Source organism: Musa acuminata, chromosome BXJ3-8 (genome assembly GCF_036884655.1).
Source record: "Musa acuminata AAA Group cultivar baxijiao chromosome BXJ3-8, Cavendish_Baxijiao_AAA, whole genome shotgun sequence".
NCBI classification, from domain to species: Eukaryota; Viridiplantae; Streptophyta; class Magnoliopsida; order Zingiberales; family Musaceae; genus Musa; species Musa acuminata.
Window position 1 is genome coordinate 44,147,275 of NC_088356.1, and position 21,227 is coordinate 44,168,501.

At 38.6% G+C, this 21,227-nt stretch overlaps 3 protein-coding genes across 11 annotated transcripts; 1 reads left to right on the forward strand and 2 right to left on the reverse strand.

The window, feature by feature from the left end:
* The first annotated feature begins 463 nt into the window (after positions 1–463).
* Positions 464–7,363, forward strand: LOC135585206 (squamosa promoter-binding-like protein 12). Of its 8 annotated transcripts, none has more exons than XM_065165322.1 (7): positions 464–672; positions 1,313–1,425; positions 1,504–1,937; positions 2,172–2,871; positions 3,358–3,494; positions 3,862–4,149; positions 6,620–7,363. In XM_065165322.1, the coding sequence occupies exons 4-7, from the start codon at positions 2,207–2,209 to the stop codon at positions 6,949–6,951; spliced, it is 1,422 nt and encodes a 473-aa protein (XP_065021394.1). In that variant the 5' UTR covers positions 464–672; positions 1,313–1,425; positions 1,504–1,937; positions 2,172–2,206; the 3' UTR covers positions 6,952–7,363. The 8 variants fall into 8 exon arrangements, with proteins under 8 accessions (XP_065021394.1, XP_065021390.1, XP_065021391.1 ...); XM_065165318.1 differs by having other exon boundaries at positions 1,313–1,421; XM_065165319.1 differs by having other exon boundaries at positions 1,313–1,421; positions 2,197–2,871.
* A 1,750-nt stretch (positions 7,364–9,113) lies between these two features.
* LOC135646072 (large ribosomal subunit protein uL11-like) lies at positions 9,114–9,837 on the reverse strand. The gene has a single exon (XM_065165200.1). It carries the CDS (start codon positions 9,779–9,781, stop codon positions 9,281–9,283), a length of 501 nt encoding a protein of 166 aa, XP_065021272.1. The 5' UTR covers positions 9,782–9,837; the 3' UTR covers positions 9,114–9,280.
* Positions 9,838–10,801: 964 nt separating this feature from the next.
* On the reverse strand, positions 10,802–21,026 carry LOC135645973 (auxin response factor 19-like). 2 transcript variants are annotated; one of them, XM_065164970.1, is made up of 14 exons: positions 20,743–21,026; positions 20,549–20,661; positions 18,497–18,595; positions 18,337–18,393; positions 17,655–17,810; positions 17,489–17,558; positions 17,139–17,229; positions 16,683–16,847; positions 16,437–16,559; positions 15,574–15,649; positions 15,298–15,433; positions 12,860–14,709; positions 12,166–12,356; positions 10,802–11,491 (listed from the first exon to the last, which is right to left on the reverse strand). In XM_065164970.1, the coding sequence occupies exons 1-14, from the start codon at positions 20,786–20,788 to the stop codon at positions 11,293–11,295; spliced, it is 3,372 nt and encodes a 1,123-aa protein (XP_065021042.1). In that variant the 5' UTR covers positions 20,789–21,026; the 3' UTR covers positions 10,802–11,292. The 2 variants fall into 2 exon arrangements, with proteins under 2 accessions (XP_065021042.1, XP_065021041.1); XM_065164969.1 differs by having other exon boundaries at positions 17,489–17,573.
* Between the last annotated feature and the right edge of the window lie 201 nt (positions 21,027–21,227).

Genomic DNA, 21,227 nt, shown 5'->3' on the forward strand with positions numbered 1-21,227 from the left:
ATAAAAATAAGATTTAATCTTAAAAGTTTTATATTAATAGTCAAAATTTTTACAAGTAGATATGGAGTAAATTTGACACACTACCACTGGACTAATATCTTAGATGCAAAAAAAAAAAAATATTTAGTGTTGCATTTTGTCAATTGGATTTATAATGACATATTTTATCTGAATTAATTAGTGATAACTGCCCCTCCAATATTTTTTATTTCTGATATTTTCCCTTCAAAAATTACTTTTCTTCTTCTTCTTGAACACCAATAGGAAGCTATGTAACTCGCAATGCGGAGAGTCTCCAAAAGCTCACGGTGGGGGTGACCGTATCCCAACTCAGCGTATGGTAATGATTGGTTAAAGCTGTAATAATCTTAGAACCTTTATCGTTCGTTTGGTTTCCCATTCTACCCTCATCTCTGCTATATATTCCCAGCTTGCCACATCTCTTTGATCTCTCCTCAAATCGTCTCTCTCTCTCTCTTTTTGATCTCGCCACTCACTGAGGAAGCGGAAGAAGCGGGGGGGGGGGCGGGGGGGTGCCGTACTCCACGCTGCATCGGCCGCCGCTCCTCTGCACGACTCCAATCGATCGTAGGAATCGCCGTGGAGAAGGTGAAGGAGAGATCTGGAGCGGCAGACGGCCGCACGTGATCGCTCCCTGGTTTGTTTGTAAAGGTGAGTTTGTGGTGGTTGTTTCCGCTATCTCTTCAATGCACCACCACCGAAAGCTTGGATTTCAGTCAGAAAGGAGCGGAATCATTAGCCAGTCTACGGAATCAATAGTTAGGGTTAAAAATTCCGCCTTTTTTGAGTTTCTCATCGGTCTGTTCTTTCTTTTGAGTTGATAACTTGATTTCGATTTCTACTTCTGTGTTGCTCTCCGTTGCGGAAGCTTGCGTGGAACGATGGCGTCTTGGTCAAAGGCCAAAGTTCTCTTCTTTCTTATCTGATGTATCCTTTTGAGAGCAGGGTTTTGTGTGTCGGCGTGTGTGATTTAGATTTGATGCGAAGTCTGTAAAAACATAAGAACAAGAAACTCTAACAAGAAAACTATCTTGTATTCATGTATTTTGTCGTCCGGATTCTTTTCGGCAATTTTTCCGTGGCAGAAACGTCTGTGTTTGGTTGCTGTCACGGGCAGAAGGCACTGATTTGGTGGGACTGCGGTCAAAAAAGGGCAAAAATAAACAAGAACCAAGCTGTAGTGTTTCTATGTGCACGTACCCATCTCTGTCTTCACATATCACGTTTAGTTTCTTTATCTTTTCCTGCAGCACACCTCTCCCTTAATATCTCGTTTTTGGTTTGTTTCCAGATGTACCAGTGCTGCAACTGATGGAGAAGTTGAAAGGCCCTGTGTGAAAGGAAATAGCAGCGGCACCTTCTCAAGTTCGACGCCTTCCACCCTCGACCATCCAAGAGTAGTAAGTCAGATATTGCTTTCTCAAGTTGACCTTTTTGTTGCTTGTTTTCCTTTAATCTGAAGAATGGTTTGTGTTTGAACAGTAAGAAGTCTTCTTTGATAGAAAAAGGAACATGACAACTCTTGAGAGAAGTACTGGAGCACGGGGGATTAAGTTGATCAGAGAGCTTAATCTTAGTTAGTGATGACAATAGGGCAAGTTAGTGTTGGTTGCCTTTTGGGGAGCATTAGAGTATCTGTGCTAATTTCCTCATCAGCCACATGGTGTTACCGACTTTGATCAGATCCACGGCAAAATAAACCAATACATTGGGGAAATTGTGATGTGTTGTCATTCTTGTTTCAGCTGTAAGAAAAGAAAGCGAAAGGAATGTCCAGATGCTTCTGAGTCATCATGTCGGCAAAGGGAATTTGCGAGCATTGGGATTCAGTATCTTATGAGATAAACAAGTGTAGGTATTACTTCTTGCCATTAATGCGTATGGAGATCAACCACATCCTGGCATAACTTCTAGAGGTAAAAACTTTTTTTTTTTTTTGTTCATTCTTACTGGTTTCCTGATCAGATAAGCACATACCTATTTTCACTTTGCTTTAAAAAGCTTTGGTCATCAATGATGGAAGAAGTCAGACCATTTTCTGGATTTTTTGGTGATTGCCCAAGCTGTGTGGACTTTTTTTTATTGAATTATCTTCATCTGATCCAGCACCAGATAGTGAACTTTGTATTTATTTGTTATTTCTTGATCAGAATAATTATTTCAATCTATTGCAAGTGCTTCTTTGATGGACTGGATTCCAAAAACTCCTTTCCAGTGGGATTGGGAAACTCTGGAGTTATTCAGTGGAAAAGAAAGTGAATTATCTAAACCTGCACAAGTACCCGACTCTAAGATTGGAGGTGGTGCACGTATTTGCAATGGATCTGTATGTTCATCTAGTGGTGGTGCCTCCTCGGTTCTAGAATTGGGCAATCGTTCATCCAAGAGCTCCATCTCAGCATCCATTGATTCCTTGTCCGAGACAGGAAAGAGAAAGTCACAGTTCAACTTTGATTCAACTGAACGAGCCCCATATAATCTGAACAAGAATATCTTTGCAAGGGTTGAGGGATCTGGAACATCACCTGCATCAGTGACTGCAGGCTACTCTAGGGAACCACTCACTGGTTTGAAGCTTGGGCGGACTTCTTTTGAAGATGGTGGTGCAGGAAATAACATTGAGAACTTGTCTTCCTCAGATTCTATAACCTCGTCCATTGCGTTAGTCAAGAAATCTAGGGTGTCTCAGCAGACCTTTCAAAATTTTTATTGCCAGGTTGAAGGGTGTAACATTGACCTTACAACAGCTAAAGATTATCACCGAAAACATAGAGTCTGTGTAAACCACTCAAAGTCTCCCAAGGTGATCGTAGCTGGTCAGGAGCGCCGTTTTTGTCAACAGTGCAGCAGGTGAAACTTTTTTTAGTTGCTTGTGAAAGTCAAATTAAGATATCATGAAGCTTGCTTCTTTGCAGCCGAGTTTTCTTTTGATTTTTTTTCCTCTAATACCCATCCTATTAATAGCCCCTGTTACATTTAGATAGAAGCACTTTGGTGCCCTATATAGTTGTGCTGCCTGTAATAGTTGCTCAGTCTTAGATGGCTATTTTTTTCAGGGAACATCCTTAGATGGCACTTACAAGGTAAAAAATGACACTGAATTTTTGTTCTTAACTAATGAATTGTGGAAAACATTGGTAACTGTGGATTTGGGTATCACATTAGGGCTCAATAGTAGCATATTCCACAGGAGTGATTCTGGGATATTGTGTTGTTTTGTAACATCTATGATGTTCTGGAGATATATGGCTACCTTATTTTCTCTAGCAAAATGTTCTTTTATGATTTTGGTTGTCAAAGTCTCACAGTGGACGTAATGTTTTGGCCATCTTCCAGGTTTCATGGTTTGTCTGAGTTTGATCAGAACAAGCGAAGTTGCCGCAGGCGTTTATCTGATCATAATGTACGTCGCAGAAAGCCACAACCAATGACAATCTCTTTTAGTTCTCCGAGGATCTCTTCATCAGATCATGGTATCACTTGACTTTTAGCCCCTGAAATAAACAACTTCAATTAATCTTTGTACCTCAGAATATGGTGGCCTCAAGCAGCTCTTTTTCATTTCCTGAAAAGAATAATGGATATTTGATGGACAGATTTTAGAACATTCTTTTGGCTTATAATAATGAAAATAATTTAGACATTTCACACAAGCAAGTGGGACAACATTTGACATTTGTTAAGTTATGATGTTCCATTTGTTTTCCTAAATTGTATATGCTGGCTGCTTCCGCAAGTAGATTAAGTTGCATCTGCAGATCTCTTGATTATTGTATTTTCATTGTAACTTGTATGAAGGTGTCCTGTGCATACTTTTGATACTATTGTGGTTCTCTACAGATGATGGACATCAAATGAACCTTGTTTTTGGTCGAGCTCCTCCGTGTAATGTGCCAGCAACTGTAAGTTCCCCATGGGATGACTTAGGCAGCTTCAAGCTTATTCAATCTAAAGAATCTTGGACAAAGTCCAATAAAGCAGGAGGCAGTAATGGGCTGCTGCAATTTTCTAGCACCTGTCAAACACATGATATCACCCCTTTTCATCATGACTTGGATCCACTCTTGCCATTAAAGGGCATCACCACTGAAGTCCTGAATCATAGTAGCACTTCGAAGCACTTGAAAGGTATTTTGAGAAAAATATATCTTTCTGTTAATTTTTCTGTATTTATTCACCCTGATGCATAGTTATACACATACTAACATTGTTGTTGTCTTTCTGTCCACACCGCAACATGATATGTGAAGGACTTGCTGTGGTCCTTAATTAGGGAACAGTAATGCCATATATGTTTCTTCAGTAAGACAACTGTGTACCTGCTGAATTTATCATTTGATATTTTCATTTGCATGTTGAAAAATATGGTTAAAAATGAATTAGTTTCAATAGCAACTTTCAAATCGACTTGTTTAGCCTCAACAAAGACATTTGCCTAAAGGGTAAACAATTTTGAATTGTTGATGAGCAGAAATTAAGAATGCTATATTCTTTTTTTTTTTTGTGAAAACATTATGGACATCTATCTGAAAGAATTGTGACATAGCATGCACCATGATGTCAATCTACTTTGCAGAATATTCAGGCTCATAATTCAACGGATGAAGAATGTTAATTAGCTCATATTTGTGCATTTAACTTGACCTTCCTATTGCATTTTTATGCTAATTATGAATGTCTACATCTAAGAATGGCATTATATATCATTTTTTTATCATGTACTTGACACAAAATTTTGCCTTTCTAATTTCTTTCAAATTCACCACTATCATTTTCTTGATTGTGTTTTACTTTTTTCAACTCACAATACCAGTCTACATTGCATCAAATAAATTTCTAAGATATTTTTACCAACTACTTAAATTTTTTGTTCAAAATTTACAATTATTTTTAGATCTCACTTCTTTTATTTAGCTTCTCTCTCTAAAATTGCATTATCTGTTTTGTCTGATATGTATTTGAATTTAATATAGGAGTATATATCCATTGATTCTGTTCTGTTTCCTACTCAACAATAGAAGTGGTAGATGATGAAAGAAGACCTAAGAGAGTAAAGAGGGAAGATTAGACATGGCAAATATATATTGGTTTTGTGACTGGTTTTAAGGGAATATTAGGTTTTGCCTGCTTACAAAATATATTCTATTTCACTAAGATCACAAATACTACCTCTTTAGATGGAAACCTGACAATAGGAAACCCCGTAAAATTCAACTATAGATATGATCCTTTGGTAGATTTTTGGAGAGGGATGATCAGCTGACTTGATTTACATCTAAGTAACTCCATTTATTATATGGCGTCAGATCAGAAGTATCAGTTTTTAACTAATACAATTCAACCCTAGACCTAATACCATATATGTTGTAAGCCCAAGATGAAATTTATGCTGCATGATGCATTGATCATATTTCCATGATCATTCTACCTAGCTAACTATGAGATGTCCAAATGGATCTGCAAAGCTGAATTTATGCTGAGCCCAAATGCATGGCGTTAAACAGCAACCGGTTGAGATGTCCATTTTATCTTCTTCAAACATATGATTGAATCAGCAAAGCTGTGTTATACCTGGATACTGCCTAGATCCAGTAGTCCTCTGAATCCTGTATTGCTTTTGTTGGCAGTAAACTATGAGAATCGGATTAGAATCAGTGATTTCTTGTTAGATTGTTTGTAAAATACAAGATATTTCATGTCGTGCTACTTTTTACATGTTTAATTCTTCCAAGAATCACTTTTTTCTTTCATTTGACCTTTTTTAACAATTGCTTTCATTCTTCCTTGGTTTTGATACTCAACAACCCAAATATTTCATCTGATTAAACATGACACTTCTCCAATCAAACATCTATAATTCCCTAATTGACTCTTCATGTTTGTGGAGTTGCTTCTTAAGATTTTAAGAATTTGTAATCAACCACCCTACTTGACTCTCCATGGTTTTCTAGTTGTTGGCACGGAGCAGAACACCAGGGTGTTCAGCGAATTTGGAGGTTATTAATGACATTTGAATCCTTGCAACCTTTTTGTGAACACTGCAAAACTCATTTGACAGCTGCTCACTGTTGGAATTTGGTATTTGTTCATTCGTTTGTCATGGACCATGATACCTATCATTATTTGGCTGCTCGAAGCACGATTTCATGTTTATTATTTGGTAAGGTTGTTCCTTTGTAACCTCGAAGTTATCTTCAAGTGACAAAAACACCTATATTGCTTCTGTCGACAGGTCGAAGCCTCATCTAAGAAGTTTGCCTTCTTATAATACATCAACTCTTTGGCCTCAAAGCTATCATTTTGGACATCAAATCCTTTGCTTGTAATGCCTCTGTCAGTAATTCTTCTCGTATCCTTAGCTTGGGAGAACTCAGAGAGCAGCTACTTAATGCATTTTCCTCATTCTTTTCGATATAACTGAATAGATCTCATTGCGTTGTTTTCCTGGTGAAAGTTAGATGTCAAAACCATCATTTTAGTTGGTTACCTAGTTTACATTCCTTATGCGGAGCTAGTTGTAACTGGGTTTGTATCTTCAAGTTGACATTGGAGTTTATGGACTTGATTCTAAACCAGGTTCCAATCTTATTCTTTGCAGATCTGGAAGCATCTGTATTTGCTTCTAACTTGGATGTACCACCGGATCTTCACAGTGCTCTCTCTCTTCTGTCAACCAATTCCTGGAATCCAGTTAACCCTGGAACAAGTTCTACCAAGTATGTCAATACAAAGAATGCATTTACTACTCATCCTGAAGTAAATATGATCGATGCAACAACAGGATTGTTGCAAGATGAGCAACCATTAGCACAACCATTGACAACGACACAACCATTCCATCTGCAAAACGACAATGGTCAGTTCCAGGAATTCCAGCGGCTCAAAGCTCCTTTCCGAGCCTCTTCCTTTGACTCAACTCGGAGACACTGATATCTCTAATGGGATGGTCGCTACACTGAGTTTAAATCGAACTTTAGTCGGATACCTCAGTCGTTTGTGTTAAGAATTTTGTCTCTTTGTTCGATCAGTGGCTGAAGGTTTGGTATGTTAGGTGATACTCTTGCCGGTCAAATGGGTCTACACTGTCCTTGTGGCTTTCTGTGCTGTCCACTGTTATAGCATCCATCATCTGGTGAATAATTCAAGTACAGGGCTTCTTCCTCTCTCTTGTTTAGGTTGAAATGCTGTGGTGAAATTTGCGAGCCAGCAAAATAAAACACGCAAAGATTACTGCATTTGGATCAGTTAGTTTTAATTTCTGCTACTTGTTGATGACAACCAATATCAAGTTATATAATTGAGAACATTTGCTACTTCAGACATATTTGTAGTTTACTTGAAATCTTTGTGCTCTGTATGGTGACAACAGGATGCAGTCCACCATGTTTGAACTCCATTCGATTACAAAAGGAATTCAAAATTGTTGTGTTGTTCTTCCTGAAAGATCACATGCCCTCATAATTGACTTTATTGACCCAATCATTCAAGATTGTTGTGTTGCTCTTTAAAATTACAGTTTTAAGTATTATAAACAGTAATTCTGAATTCAATCAATTTCTTTTACTGCACAAGTTACAACTTTATTGATGTCCTTTATTAGCACAATATTTGGTGAGCTGTCCAATGTTTTCTGATCTGCTCTTGTTGATTAAGAACAATAGTTTCCAGTGGTATTTACATTTATTTTGTTATTATCATCATTTTATTCTGGGTTTATGCTGCACCAGTGGCAAAGTTCAAAGTGTATGCTTTTCATAACAATCAACACCAGTGATACTCAAATGTCCGCCATAGGCTTGCATTTTAGTTGTATATGCATCAATTGCTATTGAAATAAGAACAAAACCTCACATCTATGACTCTTCATGACAAATTTTTTTCAAGCATGACTCACTCCACCTAAATCGATTTCTTCAAGATATTTTATGGGTGTTCTTTATAAAGATCAAGGTGATTAAGAACTTCAACTTGTGGTTAAACTAAGCAGTAAATTTGGGGTCCACAGAGACCAGAGGGGTGGCATGATGCAAGTGGGCCATTGGGTTGACTATAATTTTGTGGTTTCATTAAATAAATTAGTTCAAACATAGATTTTTACTGTTGTATGATATTGTGTTTTGCATGCAGTATGTGACCTAATGATTTGTTATAGGATGAAACTAAATCTAGGTTTTCTTCTTATCTTTTGTTCTCCCTTTCTCTTCCTGTATGAAAATTTCTTCTACAAAAGGTTCAAGCAGATGCATGAAAAGAAATTGTGTCAAATTCTGAACAAATTAATAGTATCTTTTGAAACATTTGATCCCCAAAAGAAGACTAGATCTAGGTTTTCTGATACTCTAGGGTACTACAATATTGTATTTTGCATTAAGCATGTGACCTAATGATTTGTTATAGGATGGAACTAAATCTAGGTTTTCTTCTTGTCTTTTGTTCTCCCTTTCCCTTCCTATATGAAAATTTCTTGTACAATAAATATGTTCAAGCAGATGCAAAATGGCATGTCAAATTCTGAACAAATTAGTTGTATCTTATGAAACATGTGATCCCCAAAAGAAGACTGGACTCATCATCCCATTAGAGTGCAGCTGCATGCAGCTCAAGAAATACATCAACAGCATGGAGCTTAACAAGAGTTCATTGATGAAACATGACAAACAACATATATCCAATCAAACCACTATCAAGCATAAGAAATTAAGGCACAGAACAGATCCAACTCCTAAGTAAACAAGCTTTGTGCATTTCGAATCAGATCAACTTTTCCTTCAGGAAAAGGCCTTCTGATTTCATAAATAAAGCTGAAGAATTCTTCAGTCCCTCACATCATGATTTTGCATCTGCCATGCATATAATTGATGATAGAAAGAAGAGGGCAAGTGCCCAAGAATCCCATCAATGTGAGGTTTGATGAGGGTTGATATACACAGTTTTAGCGTGCGCAGAGCAAGTTGTTTCTATGAATGATTAACAATCTCTGTGTAATTAACAATGAACCTTTATTGACACTCGAGAAAACAATGCCTACGAGTACTACGTCAACCAATCAAATCCAAAACCTGCCAACCTAATCTTGTCATCAATCAAAACGATTAAAGGAAAACTAAATCTTTGATCAAAATCAGATTGTTGAAGATCACCAATACATTACCAGATCATAAACTCGCAAGTCTCGGAACAAGAAACATAACTAAAGGAATCATCTTTGAGCAAAAAGGCTTTGAGTCCAAAGGCAACCTAACCATGGCAGCAGCAGAGCTCATTCGAGCGGCACCTCGACGTCGCCGTCGCTGATCTCCGTCTGGAGATCCTTGGGGTCCTTCCCATCCACAGTGCAGCCGACGGAGACGCACGTGCCGAGGATCTCCTTGACGGTGCCGGCGAGGTCCTTGGCCATGGACCTGGGCCGCATGACCCGAGCGATCTCGACGACGTCGTCGAGCGAGATGTTGCCGTTGTGCTTGATGTTCTTCGTCTTCTTGCGGTCGCGCTCGGGCTCCTTGAGGGCCTTGATGACGAGGGCGGCGGCGGAGGGGACGACGCTTACCTTGGCCTGGCGGTTCTGCACCGTGAGCTTCACGGTGACGCGGAGGCCCTTCCACTCCTTCGCCGTCTCCTTGGCGATGTCCTCACCCACCTTCTTCGGGGAGAGCCCCAAAGGCCCGATCTTCGGGGCAAGGGAGCTGGCGGCGCCGACCTCGCCGCCGGTAACCCGGACGTAGACGTCGACCACTTGGGTGGGATCGAACTTGGGCGGCATCGCGGCAGGGGCGGTGGCGAGAGCTCCCGAGATTTAGGTTTAGGATTTCGAAGAGACGCGATGGCATCCGCGATGGCTAATATAGTGGCGCTCATCCTTCGGTCCGGTTCAATCCTTATTCTATCGAACCCGGTCGACTCTCATGGATTAATAGGGTTATGACTGGACTGGGTCGATGGTTTCAACGACAGTGTACGGACCTATTCAAATGAGATTGATGCATATACATATTAATCACCATTAGCTACAATTTTAGTTCTTATATTTTAAAAAATTACATTGATATCCATGTAATTTAAAAATAAAATATTTAAGTTTATTTATCTTAATATCATTGGCTTTACTAACATAAACATAAAAAAAAAATAAAAGATAATTTTAACGTTTCAATTGATGGTGATAAACAACATCTGTGGTAGTGGACAACGACGTCATTGAAGGCCGCAATTGATTATTATGGATAAGGAGAACAACGACGAAAGGTGAGAACTACTTTATATCTGCATCGACATTGACACAGTTACCAAACAACGAAAGGGCCGCTTAACAATTATGTCGAGATCGACATAGATGCAGCCCTTACCTCTTTTCATTATTTTTTTTATCCACAACAGTCACTTGCGATCCCCAATGGCGCCGTCGCCTATCACCACCGATATCGTTCGCTACCACCATTTAGAATGTTAAAATTATCTTTTTATCCTTTGTTTTTATATTTTCATTAGTAAAACCAACATCATTAGGGTAAATGAATCTAGATATTTCACTTTCATAATTATAAGATAAATATAATTTTTTAAAATATAGGGACTGAGATGCTAAATCCAACATGTAATAAGTGAAACCAAATATTTTCATTGATCAACAAAAATATATTTGCTAGATTCTCTATATATTTTTCAACATTTCATGTCAAAAGAAATTAATAATATAATTTGATGATGATTTGATTAAAATTCATAAGAATTATTAAAAATAGAAAATAGCCCATGAATCTAATTTATCTATTAAAGCTTGGAGTCACTAATAAGATCTATCATGATTATAAAAGTTATGGATTTATGTTTTGAACAAGAACAAAAATCAAAACATATTACAATTACATTAGGCAATACATTAATGTTCATACCCAAGTAAATTAGCTCATCTCCCCAGCTTTCTGTTGAGATGATTCACATATACATATTAGGAAATCTTGAAGCTTTCGGTAACAGAAGAGTGGAGTTGAAATTAACTAAGAATGGATCTCCAACATCAAAAACTGCAACTCCTGATAGGATCCTACTATTACCTTGATTTGGATGACACACCAGCACAATTTCTAATTCCCCTTAGGAAGTAATTGGGTGGATTTGTCATCCTTTGCGGCTACTCGAGTAACTTGCTTTCACCATCAGCTGTGCAGTTCGAAGGTTGAGACTTCAATATTTGAACAACTGTTGTCGGGGAAAAACAACCATCAGTGTCACTGCATGGCCAATTTTGTCATTCGAAATGATCATACGATAATGTCATTCAAAGCGATCATATGATCCAGCCGAAGGGTTGCCTGAGTTCTGATCTCCATGGCCCCTCAAGGGATTTCCACCATCTGAACTGTTGCAAGCCTGATTTGGGAGGTTGTTGTTCCCTAGATCGACATCCAAGCTCATCTGTTGGACTTCTTGTGGGGACAATATCTTGATGCACCGAACACAGTTCACAAACTCCCTGCGCATTTGAAGTAATTATGCCCCATCACAACAGAGAACCATTGGTTTAAAGCTAAAAAATAAAATAGCACAAGTACTAGTTTGCATAACATCAGTAATAGTATAACTCTTTACAACTCTTTGCTGTTGGTTTTTCACAGGCACTTCAATACTTAAGTAGCAGACTTCCAACTTAAAAGTCAGTTTCTTAAGTTTAGATGGTTGGAGCACTTGGGTCACTGAAAGGACTAGCCTCTTTTAAATGTGATACACCTTGCTTTATCATTACATAAAGTCGTAGATAAAGATACAAGTATCGAACAATCCCAGAGAGTATCGGTATTTATCTTTTCTAAAAAATTGATTCTATATCCCAATTGATATGTACTTTCCTCAGATATTCGGAAGTTCTAGAAAGCATTACCTTTTTCCAAAAGACATACAACAGGGCACTTGAACACATGATAATAATTTACTTACATGGTCATGTTATTACCCATGTTCTTTCACATATAAGTGGAAAAACATGAATATTTTTCCAGTAAGTGTCTCCTAAACCATAATGCCAAACAGAAGTTTCTAGATCCCTAGTTACCACTGTGTATTTTTTTCAATTTTCAGAAAACCTAGAGTGTTGGCATACTCTTTAATCCAAAAAATATATAATAAAACAATAAAATTATGTAAACTTACTCCCATGGGTCATCCCCCACAAGGAGAACATCATTCTCGTGATCTACATAAACTAGCTTCCAGCCAATTCTTTGCCGATCTTCGAGCTGCCCCTCTATACTGAACATTCGTGCAAGATCATGTTTCAGCTCATCATAGCCTGAATAATGTGTGACATCTATCGATCTACCAACAGCTCCACGCTTGTATACCTACAAATAGAGTCACAAGTTATGTCACAAGAAGAAAAAGTAGAAATGGTGAGTTTTGATATGACCAAGATGCAAAAATCTTAAAAGATAGTTAATATCAAATTTTATTTCTATAACTGTTTGCCCAGCCAGTTTGATATAGTCAAGCATTGAAGATTTTTATACCGTATCATGACAGATCATGTTTCACTCAAGAGGTACCATGAGAATTGGATCAAATCTACATTCATCACTAGAAAATTTACCCTGGAGATTTGACACATCTCTGAACTCACAGAACTTACTGTTGCCATAATAATTTGCTTGCTCTACATTTTGGCAATTAAAATATAGAAGTTTATGCACTTGGACAAAGTAATTTTATTGATCTGTAAAATTGTCATGTAAAAGAAATACAAACTGATCCAAAGTTTACAAATTTTCAGATTAGAGGAGCATTATTTTGTCATATGGTAATGCTAAAACAAAAAAATGTCATAACATCCAGAACTGAAACCACAAACCTTCGTGTAAGTGCGCATGCGTTGAAGTGGCAGTGGTGGAGTCGGTACCCAGGAATTTTTGTTTAAGAAACCATTCTCATTAGTTGTTGAATTAATAGAATTGAATGCCATGTCTGGAACTCCGAATGATTGTGAAACCATTGTTGATGATAGCTCTTGTTGGATATCTTTTGAGGTATTATAATTGGCAACCACATTTACTGCGATATGATTCTGATACTTTCCTGAATCAACATTATTAATTAGCAAACTATCAGTGGCCAGAGGTATTCCCAATGAATCATCAATATTAACTCCAAATAGGAGACTATTTCTTGGATCTGTGCCCTGGACATCAATATCTGGAAGTGGATCTCTTAGCATTGACGGTTGATTGGAAGAAGAGAGAGGTAGGCTTTGACGCAAAGGTCCATCAGTCTGAGATAGGCACACTGAAGTTGCAGAAGAGGTTGTGTCCAAGCAATCCATTTGCACTGCATTGCTTATGTATGTCTGAGGGGCAACAACAGCCTGATTTTGCACCTTGGAAATTGGGATCAAAAGCTTCGCGTCATGTACATCTTTAGTAATTTCCTTGGAGATGTCAGGATTCACTGCAGCAGCTTCGAAGAAGTTTGGACCAAGCATTGTAACTGACTGAGACATCTTTTCTGTTGAAATATTGCAGTGTTGGGTCCTATTTAAAATCGAATCGGGAAGAATAACTATATTGTTTGCTGAAGGTGATGTAGAGCAAGATGGGATGTCATCTGTAACTCCCGACTGTGCCCTCCCAGCACCAAGCAAACTGCCACTAGCACGGATCAGATTGGTTGCTGGTGAGGCAGGAAGAATTGCCCGATGCAACTCACCATGTAGAAGTTGCTGCTGAGGAGGATTTTGTTGTGGCTGGTTCTGAAAGGTTTGTGGCCTTGCAACCTGTGAAATAGCTTTTGCACATTGTTGCAAGATTGCTGGCTGCTGAACTTGTGCATGGGAGTTTGATAATTGCTGTGGTACATCTATGGCAGCTTTCTGGTATTCCTGAATTTGAGAATGTTGAGGCTGTTGCATTCTGGACTGTGAAAATGACTGCTGCTGCTGCTGCTGTGGCTGATGGAGTTTCTTTAGCAGCTGCAACTGAATGTGTTGGTCAGATAACTGTTCATTCATTTGGCTGGGGACCATAACAGGGGTCCTACTTTGCTGTTGCTCATATTGCTGCTGAAGTTGCTGGTGGTGTTGCTGTTGATGTTGCTGCTGCTGAAGCTGCTGCCTTAGTTGTTGCAGAAGCAGTTGCTGAGGATGTTGCTGATCTTGTGGGAGACTGGATTGTGATAGCTGATTGTTCTGAAGCACTGGCTGCTGCTGTGGCTGCACTTGAGTCTGGACCAGTACTTGTGGCTGCACAACATTGTTGTGCCTCTGATTCGGTAATGCTTGGTTAACAAATTGATGCTTTGTCTGCACGGTTAAATCTGGCATTTGTTGTGGTGGTGTACTAGCAACACTCAACTGGTTCAGTGGAATTGGCACCTTAACGATTTCATCAACTTCTTGGGCTTGTGGAGGGAACCTGTTAGTGTTGAACTGTATGTTATTATGCTGCAATGTTTGAGGGTGCAAACCATACTGCCTACAAAGATCAGTTGTGCCAAGGTTCTGCATAACTGCTCCATTAAGGGACTGCAAAGTTTCTGCCAGCAGGGTTTGGTTAGCTAGAGAGGGATTCTGCTGCAAATTCATCCATTGAACTAAACTTAGGCCAGGCATTATAGTGCTCTGAGTTTGAGAATCCTTTATGCAGATCTCCTCTCCAAGCCAAGGCATTGCCCTCTTGAAAAAAATTTCCATTTCTGATGATTCATCATCTGCAATAACAACTGTCAATTCAGCATCTATCTCATCATCCATTTCATACCTTACTTACCAAGTTCATTGATCAAGATTCATCTACAATTTTCACCTGTCCTGCTTACTGTCTAGTGACTGGATTTCCACTTCAATAATAAGTGGTTCTTCTCCAGCCACTAATAAATCAATAAATTGTTTCTTATGCTACAAAAATACCCATTCTCTTTTTCAATGCCAAGCACTTTAATGTGTGACCAGTGATGTCAACCGACAGCTGAAAAAGCATAGCCCAACACAAAAGGCTCTAGCTAGTGTGAGGTTAGGAGACGATTGATGTACACAGCCAATTCTCAGCAAGCAGAGAAACGGTTTCTATAACTCACCTCGATAAATAGGAGCAACTTTACTCTAAATAGAACTCAGTGGTGAAAAAGATAACCCCACAATTGGGAGTAAGCACTTCAATGTTTGTAGAAAATGCTTACTTAAGGCTATATCCTGCAGTTTGTTAGAATTTACTGGGGAAGAGAACTTAAGAATGTTCTGCAAGGATGTAAATCCACTTTTACTAGAGGATTGCTGTTCACGGAATATGCATCAAATACCTGGCACTCCTGGTGGTATGGGTCGCTTTCTAAAAAATGGTGGAGGACAGATGAAGAAAGGAGCTACTACAGGTTCAATATCCCATATAGAGACTCTGTTGCGCCTCTCACCTGCTGCAGACTCATCCCATCCTACCTGTCAAGGATGCAGAATGTCATTAGTAGGGAATAAATTGTAAAAAGATAACGAATATAATTTATTAGTTAGACCAAAAGCCTAAGACTAAATGGATTTGAAACCCAAAGCACAAAAAATCATTGATGTTCAATGCGAACCTGCAAATTGCACCATTGTGAGTTTTTCCACCTAACAGGATCTAGATCGCTAATACCTGTGATTGTACCCATGTACCTGCAGTATTTTTAGAGCAAGTTTGCTTATTTGATCTGATATGATAGATTTGTGGTGGATGTCGTATAAATACCAAAAGATTATGCTGAATAAGAAAGCAGTTGTCAGTTTAGAAATAAGAAGTTTAGCTTATTACATAAACAGGAATGCAAAACCAGAATAATGTTGCTAAAGCTGGTTGCCTAACTGAATAGGTGCTTAAGTTGGATCCACAATTTAGGCAATAACTGACCATTCAAGTATATTCTCAAGTGTATTGCATATGCAACACTTAAAGTGCAGAAAGAGGCAAGACAATCTCTTTAAAAGATCGAGTAGTCTCCTCCAGAAGCCCATCGACAATTAATTTGTGTGTTAACCTGAGTGTTCCCCAACTATATGCAAAATATTCAAGAAACCAGTATATGCTGAACTTTGTCGAATCCCAATCTCTCCTTGGCATACATATTTTATTTTGTGCAGTTACAGCACGAATATCATGTCCATTAAGACAACTTTACAGTTTCATAATTATTTTATTTTATGTGGAACTTAAAAGTGTAATTTGATGCCATTTGATTGTCGTTGTTGCAACAAAATGTTTAATTTATCGAATTGCATTTTGTCAAGAATAAAAGGTGAATTTTCTTACCATCTAGGCTGTTTCAGTGTCTAATGGAGAAAGAAACCTAAACTAGACCAGTTTGAGTCTACCATTCCTACCAGACTTTTTGGTCACCATGACATCCTTGCACTAGAATAGGCATCAATACACATCACATCGCATCAATGAATATAAGCTTCATACCTTCGTGTTCCTAATTCTTCGGTTTCGAACATCATACGAAAGCGCATACCCAGTGATATTTGGTTGCTATATACTGCTTTCTGGTACTTTGCAAAAGGAACAACAAACTCTGAAGGACTAGCCCTGCAGAGCAATGTTAGTCTATCACTGTATTAACAGATGCACATGAAATTAGACAACTGATTGCACCAAATTTGTAGATGACCCAATTTTGGCTTTTCTAATAAGCAATTGGAAAAAACATACCTTGGGTTGTAAAATACAGTGAATGGGCTGTGATTGGCGGCAGCATGGGCTGCAGCAGCAAGAATCCCAATATGCATACTATCACTTGAAAGAACCGATGATGATATGTTAGTAGGTTGCCTGTTAGCACGCCTAATGCCTAAAAGAAGCTGTTGTTTTTTATCCCTGAACATCAGAACAATGAAGGAAAAACACATGAGATTTGTCCAGAATATTGATCTTTCAGCTTTAAATTCTACCTGAAATTAAGAACAAGGAAGAAGGGACAACTGGTATCGTGTTGTGGAGAATATGGAAGAAACAATCATAAATCTTCTATTAAAATAATAACCAACTTGAGCATGCATTCTTAGATAAACCAAAATTACCTCATAATGTCTGGATGACTGTCATTCTAGATGCAAGAAAACATAATAATAGCCTTGGTGCACATCATACAGTTCAGGTTAGACTTACCGAATAAATAAGACGGAATCACCAGCAAAGAGCCTCTTTCCACCCACAAATAAGCTCCAACCAGTTGTGAGCAAGTGCCTTTTGGGTTGACCTAGATTGCACAGAAAGATCGTGACCTTTCAAGAATACCAAGTCAATTAGAAATGCAACAGTCAGAGCATGTTCAGCAAGTCATCACATTTTAGTCGTTTTTACTATTTTTCTTTGACTAAGCATCAAAATAATAACCTCTAATATATGTTCTACAGACTAAGAATTACACAAATTCATTTGACTTTGTGTAAAAAAATAAAGTGGACAGGAACATTGACTTGAAAGACCCGTAAAATGATCCCTTTTTTGTGTCTCACCTCGATAGATGTGACGGAAGGTCCACAAATTATCATGCAAGTCTCTCGCCTGCAGTTCTTGAGAAGGTGGCTGCATTGAAAAGTCCTATAGCAATTGATGGATTATCAAAGAACTGCCTTAAAGTGTTGAATCACATGCAAGGATTACATGACTAGATTTTCTTACAAGAGGAGGAAAATTTTTCTCTGCAGCACGACGAGGTACAGAGAAACCTCCATGAGTGCTTGTATCACTTGCAGTAAGTGTTTTACAAAAGAATTCTGTCTGTGGCCTGGTTTGTTTTAATGCAAGCTCTGATGCTTGCAATGCCTCCTTGTCATACTGTATGAAGAAGAAAAAAAGTGAGCCCATGAAAGGGTTTAAATGATTTCAGAGATGCATCTACTGCATACAGCAATGACTAATGAGTTTCAAAGTACGAGGTAGCAGCCACTGTATCTGCTTCTTCCTTCGAAACAGAATTTGTCCGTATCGTTATATATCAAGTACATTAGCCATGCAACCTTTATGGTTTTTTAATTCTAAAGCTAAAAGCCATATTTCTCAAGTAATTTTTCGGAATGGAGCTCTTGAGCAGCACCAGGAGATAGAAAACTCTCATGCAGCAAAGAATTAAATCAGGGTGACCTAATAGTCATATTTCTCTTTAGAGTTCACTCTTGTTGTTTTTCTAATTTTGGTCAACATTTAGTGGTTAATAGATAGAGTACCAAGTACATGAGATGACTTTGATGTTGAGCATCTCCACATCGAATTGCCACCTGACCACCTACATCTTTTTATCCATCTTAAGCTAGAAGTTGAAAGCTTGGTTGAAGCATCAAAAAACAAGACATGATAGACTCACTGAGTTGGCTGGCTGAAGAGTCATTTGAGCATAAACTTCATCTGTCTCTAGATCCGCCTAAAGCATTACAAAACCAGCAATTGAAATTAATGTCCACCACCGAATTTAATCATAACTTGCATTGTTGTGAACAAATAAATATCAAGAAATGGTGGCATACATGCAGTGTGACATTGTGAAGAAGGCATATCAACTTTGAGGGGAGATTTGGATAATTTGGAACATGAGCATCAATATCCTTTTGCAAAGAAGCTGCGACCTGAAATTGTATGTGTATATATATTATGAATCTAAGCCATGTAAGCGAAGGCATATAACAAATCTTTTCTACCAACATTATGGAGTACAATGGCAATAAGACAATTTAATTTACTTCATTAAAGAAATTTGATTTTTAAGTATCATGTTTTAAACAACATAGATAATTTTCTTATAGTAGAGTTTTGATAACTTGGGCTTATAAAAGGATAGCACGCATCATAATGCATGAACAGTTGCCAAGTAGCTCATCCACTGATCGAGTCAAAACAAGCCAGCTGTCAGTTCCATACTTCCTCAATCTAGTTCCTAAAATATTCCTCAATTATTTACTTCATATGAACAATATACACTTCAATTATTTATCAAAACTTTATTAGCTTAACCAACTGCATTTACACACATAAATTAAATTATTGAACAAAAGTGAAAATCTAATCTAGTGCATGTATTAATTGCTGAATCCATTCGACATCAGATTCAGACTGTCTTAAACAACGACCAAAACCTAAAACTAACAAAATATTTTAAAAAAATTCAAAGAAAGTCAAATGTTAATGCAAGTGCAAGTCCAAAAATACAAACTACAACCTGATGGCAAAATAGTTCAGTTGTGGTTTTTAAAATTTATTCATATGATCCAACATTATTCATCATGAAAGTGGTTTAGTGATGAAAAAGCTAGGGAACAGAGGAAATACAGTAGCCACAGGAAAACCTTGAAATAAGTTGGCATATATATAATTTTTTTAGATGGACAAAGAACAGTTAAATAGCTTTCCAGCATATATAAATTGTCATTTTCACCATACAGTAGTCACAGGAAGGCCACCAAACATTCAAAGGCAGGTTCTCCACTATCATATATGATTTACAGAGATGACACATGTCCAATATGAAGTAATGCACAAGATATGGACCAGAGACACTGAATCTTATTTGCAAACAGTTTCTAGGTATAGCAGGCTAGCTATCAACAATGAAACAGGGGTCATTAGGAATCTAAAACAATCTTGGCTCATCCAACTGTAGGATCTGAGAATGACATGGTGGTGGCCTGGCTTTCCTAATTTCACATAGAAGCCACAATTGGATATTTATAAGATAAAACAGATCCAGCTGGGTTGTGTCTGAAATGAATGGTTTTCTAAACACTTTTTCTCTTCCTCATACTCGAACATAGCTTATGTTTTAAGCTACAAATATGATGCAGAAAAAAAGAGCACCACTAAAGAAAAAGAAGGCGTAATCATGCCAACAATTACAAAGAGAAAGGCAAACATCAACCCATCTTTCTTGTTTTGTTCTCTTACCAAGCACAAATCACAGAGTCGACAAAAGACAATAAAATGGAGCAGTGAGGTCTGGATACTATGTAGAAAAATATTCACAAATGATGGAAGATCAATCAAAAATAGGGTTTTTACTGAACAAGGAAACATGAACCACCAAGAAGCAATCAAAGTGATTCCCATTCGAAACTGGATTTGATTTAAGCAAATACTAATTCCGAATAATTAAACCAACTACCGAACTGTAGTTCCTGGTATCTGCAGATCTCCCAAAATACCAAGACAAAGAAGACCCATTTCGCTTCATTTAGAAGCCACAAGACCTTAAGAAGTTAAAGAGCTTGTCAAATCCGTTCATAAGGAATTAAATGAAATGAGTCATTAAAAGATTGAAGAATGGCATGCCAAAAAGTATCGTTCAGAAAACGGGAAAGGAAACAAGTCAACATAATTTGTAGGCGAGAAAAATAGGAAACAGTGCACATAAAGAGATGAATGATTTCTGTAAGAAGCTTCACTAAAGCTTCCAAGCATCAAAAGCAGAAATCTTTTCCCAATCCGTAGGACTTGGTCACGCTAGGAAGCAAGCAGGGAGCGGTGGCCACGCTCCTGCACACATCACAGGCTTCGCAAGAGCCCCTTTGCCTTTCTCTTCTCTTTACCTGCTCGCTGTGCCCTTGCGGGAAGTACACGACGAGGCTCCCCACCGGCGGCAGCGTCACGAGCGGCCCCGCGCACGCGTGCCACAGCTCTGGGTTTATCGTATTCCTGTCCCCTGTCACCGCTACACGCGTCATCCACATGCCACCACCGGCCGCAGACAAAACAGCTAAAGCGAGCTGGAAAATGGACTCACCTTCGCAGGGGTTGGGAACCGCCGCTCCGTTGGCAGCCGCCTTCATCTTGCTCACTCCGGCGAGCTCTGCAGCTCACCCTTAGGCCTCCGCTGCCGCTGCCGTGCGGCTCTCCATGGCCGCCGGAGTGGGGAGCTCGTTTCCCGGCGAGACGGCCGGTCCAACGGCGACGGTTTCGGCCCTCAATGGGCTCGTCTTCCGACAAGCGAAGATCCAAAAAGACGAAGAAGAAGCGAAGAACACGAGACCAAGAGAGAGAACAACACCACGAGCCTTCCTTCTCGGTCCGAAGGCCGCCTCCTATTTCTTCTTCCTCCACTGGCGGATAATATGCAGTTTAGCCCCCGCCTTTGGTCTGTATGTTTTCTTTAACCCCCAGAGTAACGAAGTTTAACCGCGAGAGAAGGACCAATCGGTAATTGTATCTCATAAAAGGGCTTTACGACAATAAAACTCACTTCAAACATCCATGTGTAAGTCAGCGATC